Below are 8,717 nucleotides of genomic sequence, written 5' to 3'. Positions count from 1 at the left end.
TTAAAAATGCAACTTACATTTCAGAATGTGTTTTCTCAGTTCTACTAGCACATCACGGTTCCTCAGACTGTATATCAAGGGATTCAGCATGGGAGTCACAATGTCACAAAACAAAGAGGCCACCTTATCCTGTTCTGGTGTTCGGTAAGATCTGGGTCTCATATATTTAAAGCTTGCTGCCCCATAGAAGAGCCCCACCACACAGAGGTGAGAGAGACAAGTGCCAAATGCTTTATGCCTTCCTTCCACTGATTGCATTCCCAGGACTGTCAAAAGAATAGCGATGTAGGAAGCCAGGATGATGGAGAAGGGACCAAAGAGTAATATACTGCCAGTTAGGAACAACCAATTTTCATAGTTGGATGTTTCAGAACAAGATAATTTCAGCAGAGCTTGGACTGTGCAGAAGAACTGATTCACTCGATTAGACTCACAGAAAGGCAGCTGGAGCACACAAAAGGTGTGCACAAGTGAATGAAAAACAGCCCCAAACCAGACTCCACCTGACATGGTCACACAAACCCTTCTGTTCATGAGAACTGGATAGTGCAAAGGTTTGCAGATGGCCACATACCTGTCATAAGACATGACAGTCAGTAGGAGGCACTCTGCTCCTCCCATCATGAGGGTGAAAAAAATCTGAGTCCCACATCCAGCCAAAGAAATTGTATTGCCCTTGTTCCAAAAATCCATGGACATTTTGGGGACAATGCTAGACGTCTGGCAGATGTCTATGAATGAGAGCTGGCTGAGGAAAAAGTACATAGGGGCCCTGGAATATGAACCTGTGATGATTACAAAAAAGAAAAGACTGTTTCCCAGTAAAGCAACCAAAAAAGTCAATAGAATCACCCCAAAGAAAACTGTGTGTGTCACCGTGTGACTCAGAAGTCCAAGAAGAATGAATTCAGTCCACAAAGTTCTGTTCATTATTTCCATTACGGGTTCTCCTGAAAACATAACAGCAAATACTGTATTGGAATTAAAGCTAGAAAGCTAGTGGTTGAGATGAAAACCAAAATCAAAGCTGGTAATAGTTGGATAGGAATCACACACACACACACACACACACACACACACACACACATACATGAACACACACAGAGAAACACACACAGAGTTCACACACCTGCTGTCAGAACTTCTTTGAATCCTTTGCTGAGGTATCTTCCACTAAGAAATACGTTTAAAAAAAACAGTTCTTCAGTATTAGGAAAAAAAATACCTTGGCTTTAAATTCTACCCATTTCTTGAGAGAAAATTGCAGAGCTGAAGAGATGCTCTTTCATTATTGATGAATGCAATGAAAGATGTAGGTTTGTCTTCTGGAAATGCACAGAAGACATTTTGTTCCACAGAACTCCAATTATTAATTCTCAGCATCAGGTTTGTGTCTCATGTCCACACTGGCTTCCTTACCTCTGAATTTAATCATCCACCTTTCTATTATAATCTTTTCCCTGAAGAAATTGGGGCTAAAAGGATGTCTGATGATTATGAGAAATTCAAATATTCTTCACAACAACCCAATCCCAATCCCAAACCTATCATTACCTGCTAGGTAGTATATACTACTTTCATGCATGATTTTCAGGGTTTCTCCTGGTGCTTCATTTTTAGCTGCACTCATACAATAAAATAACTTTCCTCTGTGCAGTAACTTCTGTTATATTGAACAAGCTATGGCAAGTAAGTGTTTTGTTTTGAAAGAATGGCTGATTAATTATTGCCTCAGGCTCACACCTCCAGGACGAGAAAAAATCTTCCAAGGTATCAAACTTTGGGGACTTCACTCACTATTCCCGAGGCTTTAATTTGGGACTCACTAAAGCGAGTAATTGCCCATGAGATGTTGAGAAGTACAGTGACAATGAACTACAGATAGTCCTTGACGTATAAATATAGTTGAACCCAAAATTTCCACTGCTAAGCAAGGCAGTTGTAAAGTGAGTTTTGCCCCACTATATGACCTTTTTTGCCACCGTCATTAAGCAAATCACTGCAGTTGTTAAGTGTAATCATGCAGTCGTTGAGGGAATCTAGCTTCCCCCAATGATTTTGCTTGTCAGAAGCCAGCTGGGGGGGGGGGGCAAAATGGTGATCACATGACCCTGGAACAGTGCACCCATGATAAATTCACCACGCACCCAAATTTTGATCACATGACCGTGGGAATGCTACAACAATCATAAGTATGAAAACTGGTCATAAATCACTTTTTCCAAAGATGTAACTTCGACCAGTCACTAACTGAATGGCTGTAAGTAGAGGACTAAGTGTACAGCAAACCATCACCTTTGATGATTAGACTGGAAAGGGTCATATCTAATATTCCAGGCATTCTGACTCCAATCTCCTGCACCAACAGCCCATTTCAAAGAGGTTAATTGATTAATTTATTGATTTGCATGACGGGAACATAAACAATAATCGGTAAAATAACTCAGACATCATAGCGCTATAGATGGGATTGCAACTGATTTATCATTCCCATTATTTTTTTATTTATTCAAATTACATCCTGCCCATCTGGCAGTTGGAGGCAACTGAATGGCTTACAGTATGATGAAACACTGAGATATAAAAACAGTTATAAACATTGAAAGAGATTAAAATGGCAGAAGAGTCTAAAAGAGCAAGGGTTTGGAATGGAGCGATGGTGGTACCTTCTCTGTCATTGCACTGGCCACCTCCGGCCTAGACCTTCTCCCTCAGGGCCTCACACCTGATGGAAGAACCAGGTTTTAAGGCTCTTCCTGAGGGCCAGGAGGGTGAGGAAAGATCTCACCTCTGGTTGCAAGATGGTCCAGAGGGCGGGAGCCCTGGCAGAAAAGGCTTTTCTCCTGGACCCCAGCAGCTGAAATTCTTTGGCCAATGGGCTCCACAGTAGGCCTCTTCTGCCAGAACGAGTGCGGCAGGCCAGTCCCATTGGGGTGAGGCAGCTCTTCAGGTAACCTGGACGCCTACCACGATCCATTCTAACAAAGCCATTTTGACCCAGTTTTTAGAATTTGGGATGTGTCTTTTTTTAAAAAAAATCAAACATAGATCCTAGTTTTTATTTTGTTCCATTTTCTTTCTTGACTTTCTAGCTAAAGTCTCTGAGGAAATCAGTCCCTCTATCTTCTTAGGAACAAACTGATCTGCTCTGTAGCAATTATAAGGTTATAATATTTACTTTCACACAATAGAACATTTTACCTTTAAAATGTTGGGGTGCCTTTGAATCAGTATTGATTCTTGGTGAATGCCTGGAAAAGTCACAGAAGTTTTCTTGGCAATATTTTCAGTATCAGGACTGGCCCAATGTCACCCAGCTGGCTTCATGCCGAAAATGGAACTAGAACTCACACTCTTCCAGCGAACATGAACATACAAGTGAATATTATAGAAATATGCTAGAAGGTCTGTCTGGAAAATTATTTTCTTATGTCTAGCCCAATATATAGATAGACAAATGGAGTGTCCTTGTGAGCTGGGGAATCATTCATGTATTCTGCATAAATTATAGCATGGTTATAAAATAGTCCTCTTGTTTACATTTCCTCTGTTAATAAATAATATACATGTTCATTTATTGAATGCAAACCCATTTGCACAGAGCTCCTTTGACCTCTTTATTTCTTAGAGAGTAAATACATGGGTTCAAAAGAGCAGATACCACGTTGTAAAAGAGAGAAAACTTCTTGTCTCTTTCCGGCTTATAGCTGGAAGCTGGGCGCATGTACATGAACATGGCAGCACCATAGAAGAGAGTCACCACTGTGATGTGTGAGGTGCAAGTGGAGAAAGCTTTCAACTTCCCTTTTGCGGAGCGGATCTTCAGGATAGCACCCAGGATGAACATGTAAGAGGTCACAATCAAAGAAAGTGGGGTCATGAGCAAGATCACCCCCAACACAAAGTCCACCACTTCATTAACACGTGTGTCAGCACAAGCTAATTCCAAGATAGCTGGCACTTCACAAAAGAAGTGGTTGATCTCATTTGGGCCACAGTAAGGCAAGTGCATAGTGAAGCCAGTGTGCATCGTGGCAAAGAGGAAGCCACAGGCCCAGGATCCGGCTACCATCTTAACACAAATTGACTTACTCATCACGTTAGTGTAGTGTAACGGGTGGCAGATGGCTACGTATCGATCATAAGCCATCACGGCATAGAGAACACATTCAGTTATCCCCAAAGACAGGAAGATGTACATTTGGGCAGTACAGCCTGCAAAGGAGATGTTTTTTTCTTTTTGAAAGGAGATGTATTAACATCTGCGGCATTGTGGTTGAACTGTAGCTGATGTCCAAGAAGGAGAGGTTGGCCAAGAAGAAGTACATGGGTGTGTGGAGACGAGTGTCTACTCTAATGAGGATGATAATGAGACCGTTGCCCAGCACAATCATCAGATACAGGATTAAGAAGGTAGCAAAAAGGAATCGTTGCGTTTGCGGCTTGGTTGAGAAACCCAGAAGGATGAATTCAGACACAGAACTTTTATTTTCCCATAGGAGATTTTTGCCATGTTCACCTAAGATAAAAAAGAAGTGAGCTTATTATTTTTTTTAAAAAAAAGCGGAATTCAGGACTGCTATTTTTACAAATGATTGTGAGCAAAATAGAGAAAACTGGTGCCACTGAATAGTGAAGTTTGTGTAGAGACATAGGTGCTGTGCAAAAAAGTTTGTGTGAAGACATAGGTGCCTGTCTGCTTATTCCCATTCAGTTTGATGAAAGAGAAATCAAATGGAAAAAGAAATCTGGAGAAATTTAGCTATAAGAAGGTGCAGCATATATATCATCATTCAGGCAAGTGGTTTCCCACATTTGCATTTAATTGTAAAGGAAGACATTCCTTCAAGTGAAGCAACTCCTTTGCTGTTTATTAAAAGAAAATGCCCTCGAGTATTTAAAAGTTATTTCATGAAAGAATGAAGATACTTAGCCAGTGAATGCCATAGATTGAACATGCTGTTCTAAAGGTTCTTAATATTTGGAAAGCTGTAAAAAAAATTCCAAAAGTGATTAAGAAATAAGGCTTAGCGGAACATTATGTCCATATAGGCTACATTACAACTATGAGCTTAATTGGTGTCCTTCAACTCTTAGCTGCTGTGCAAAAACCTCAGTTCTGGCAGTCTGCTTATGAGACAGCTGTCTGGAGTACATGTGAGCAATCTCACAATTTCTCTTTTCTCCGGAGAGATTTTGCAGCCAAGATGCATCATCTGGCCACCAATTCCACTGTAATGTTCCTTCAGTGATATCTAGTTTACCATGTCCTCAGCTTTCTAGAATGCATTTCTCAGGAGAACTTTGTGTTATTTAAACGTATGGTTCACCCCCATTCTAAGATATCTATATAAAACACTCATAAACTTGCATAAATGTACCCCAGCTGAAAGAAAATAGCCTCTTGAGAAACATAGTAATACAATAGTTCAATTTTATTTTCATACTCAAATAATCGCCATATTTAGGAATAGGAAATAATTTTTTTCACCAGATAAAAATGGTGATTGATCCCTTATTCTGCCACTAATTTCTCTATAATGTGTTAATTTCATTCACGTAAAACAATTTTATTAATATTCCTCCTACGCATTGGTTTTTATTTGTGCACTGAAGGAGTGCACACATTGTCTATGGATGCTGCATTAAGTCTGCAGTACTTAGACTTCCCTAATTTGGTGCTAACCAGATGTGTTGGGACTGCATTCGTTAGAATTATTAGCTGTTTTGGGAAGGCTGGAATAATTGTGCCTAATGTGAATAACTTCTATATCTGGAACACAGTATATTGGATTTCATATCCATTCCACCTCTGTGAACCAAAGGACATTTTCACATCATTCTCTTAGGGCAGAATTAATTTGATCCATGAATGTCTTCACTTCTGTTGATCTTGGAACCAGAGAATACACAAGGAACATCGCTTCCCCCCCACCTTATCAATACTATAATTCAAAGGACATTAGTCAATGTCCCAGGCCCTGAACCTGAACTATCAACAAATATGAAGTAAAAAAGACCCTTCACTCCCATTCTATACAATACTGAAATAATATAAATTGCTAATACTTCCACCTGCAACTTTTATTACATGCATAGGGCTGTACAGCTCAGTCATACCCCTCTCATTTGCCTCGTTTATAGATTTAAAAGCCCAAATGCCACAACTGTTCTAGAGGGAAGCCGTTCAGTCCTTGATCAACCTAGTTATCCTCCTCTGAACCATCTCTAGCACCACTATATCCTTTTTGAAGTGTCACAATCACACAACTGCACAAAATATCCTGATGCAGCCGCGCTACATGGTTACACTTATTTTGCTATTTGTACAGTATCTGTGATTTAAACTGAGGTTTTGTTTCAGTTTTAATTCTTGTTTGCCAGCTACAGTCACTGTAGCATGAGATGGACAGCTGTAGAAATAGTTCAAATAAAGAAGCAAACAAATTGGATTTTGCAAGCTGCAAAGAGTCTACTAAAATGGGCAGCTGTAACAAATTTAAATAACAACAACAAAACATTCCTTCCCCTTCACTGAACAGGGAGCACGGAGGAATCCTAAATGGGCATTTATTGCTACATAGAAAAAGGAAAAGCAGAGCGAAATCTCGAGTGTAAGGTACATTATACAGCTCCCTTCTTGATTCCAGACTTTTTTTAAAAAAAGAAAAATCTATTCAGCTCAGGTTACTGTACTGTACTGTACTGGAAAACAAGGAAGGAGTTTAGAGATGATGGACAAAGCCATCTCTGCTGCATACATTTTCCACCATCTGATGCCAGCAAAGGAGGAAAGTCAGGAAAGACAGTGCACTTAACCCCTCATTTTTCTGATCACTACTGCATGTGTACTCTCAAGACAACACCATTTGGCACTGAGTGAGAAAAGAGGCAATGGAGGCTAAAGAGAGATTGGCAATAGGTAAAATCAAAGAGAGATTGGCAATAGGCAAAACCATATCTATTCAGTACCTCGGTACCTCAGCAGTCAGACCCCCCCCCCACAGAGAAGTAATTTTATTTTACAGACCTGATTAATATACATAAAGAGAGAGATAAAAGCAAGAAAGAGCCATCTCCTTTGTCATGTGCAGTGTTAAGATGTAAGCAGTGGGCTAATGCCTCCTTAAGTAACACCAGCTGCCTGCAATTAGTGCAGGTTCGCATCCCACCAGGCTCAAGGTTGACTCAGCCTTCCATCCTTCCGAGGTAGGTAAAATGAGGACCCAGATTGTTGGGGGCAATTAAGCTGACTTTGTAATAATGCCGCTTGGGGTGTGTGTGAAAGCCCTAATAAGCAAGCATATACATAGAATGAAGGCTACTGCTAAGCTTGTAAGCCGCCCTGAGTCTTTGGAGGAGGGCGGGATATAAATGGAAATAAAAAAAAAGACAGTTGACTTGTGCAATTACACAGCCAGAGTGAGGTGCAGAAGTAGAATTCAAGACGTCTGAGCCCAGGGTTTTTGATCTGAGTGCAAAATCTGAGTGGGACTGCTCAGTCTTTCCTTGCTACAACTTTCTTAATTATGCCACATTTCCCTTGTTTCAACAACATAGTTTAGGGGAAGTCATTCTGTTGTTGTTATTGTTAAACAATTCTCAGCCTTAACCTTTTACTGGACACTTGGAGATCTATCAATAGGTTCCAGTGTACCTTCTGGACAATCGACATGAATGTATGTAAACAGTACATTGACAAGATAGAAGATAATAGCAAATTAACAAGTTTTAAATTTTGTTGTTGTTGTTAGCTGCGAAGTCGTGTCCGACCCATCGCGACCCTATGGACAACGTTCCTCCAGGCCTTCCTGTCCTCTACCATTTAAATTTAGGTTAAGCTATATATAATATGTTTGTTTATATAGATTCAATGCTAACAAACTGAATTGTTTGTTATATAATATCTTACCTTCATTCATCTCTGTTCTTTTTCATCTGTCTCTCCCAATGCTTTTTTCTTTTTTCATTAGTTATTTGAGCAAAATATTGCCTCTATTAATCTGAAATCTCACTTTCCTTTCAGCTATCAGTTCTTAGAGTTTACATATCTGTTGATCACATTTGAGATAATAAACTTATAAAAAAAAGAAATAGATAGTGGTTATTTTTCGCTTTGATGAGCAAAGTTGGGGTTTTTTCCCTAATAAAATCATAAGAGAAACTGTCGATGCAATACTGAAGAATTTAGAAAGAAGAATCAGCATTTATATCCTTCTCTTTTTTTTCTTCAATCCCAGAAGATTGCTATTTTTTTTGAGTAATTAACTGAAGCATGCTTGTTATTTCAAGATGATTACAGAGTACAGAAGATAGGAAATAAAAAGAGGAGTTTGGACATTGAAAAAACAATGTAATCCATTGATTTATATATTTGGCAAATAGAGTCATGAAAGTTGTAGAAAAAATAATCAAATACTAATATATTGTATTTTGTTGTTAGCTGCAAAGTCGTGTCCGACCCATCGCGACCCTATGGACAACATTCCTCCAGGCCTTCCTGTACCATCTTCTGGAGTCCATTTAGGCTCATGCCTACTGCTTCAGTGACTCCATCCAGCCACCTCATTCTCTGTCGTCCCCTTCTTCTATTGCCCTCAATCTTTCCCAGAAAGATATGCCCAATTGAATGCAGAATTCCAGAGAATAGCTAGAAGAGATAAGAATGCCTTCTTGAATGAACAGTGCAAAGAAATAGAAGAAAACAATAGAATAGG

At 39.6% G+C, this 8,717-nt stretch overlaps 1 protein-coding gene across 1 annotated transcript; it reads right to left on the bottom strand.

Annotated features, from left to right (window-relative positions):
- Positions 1-7,922, bottom strand: LOC308662950 (olfactory receptor 10A6-like; the record flags this gene model as incomplete). Its single annotated transcript, XM_081319096.1, is given in 5 exon segments — positions 1-785; positions 2,789-2,897; positions 3,590-4,234; positions 4,236-4,519; positions 7,913-7,922. Coding segments are annotated over 5 exon segments (1,833 nt in total).
- Between the last annotated feature and the right edge of the window lie 795 nt (positions 7,923-8,717).

This window comes from Vipera berus, assembly GCF_964194415.1.
Source record: "Vipera berus genome assembly, chromosome: 2".
Classification (NCBI taxonomy): domain Eukaryota; kingdom Metazoa; phylum Chordata; class Lepidosauria; order Squamata; family Viperidae; genus Vipera; species Vipera berus.
The sequence above is the reverse complement of the archived record's forward strand: the minus strand, read 5'-3'. Positions and strand labels throughout refer to the sequence as shown.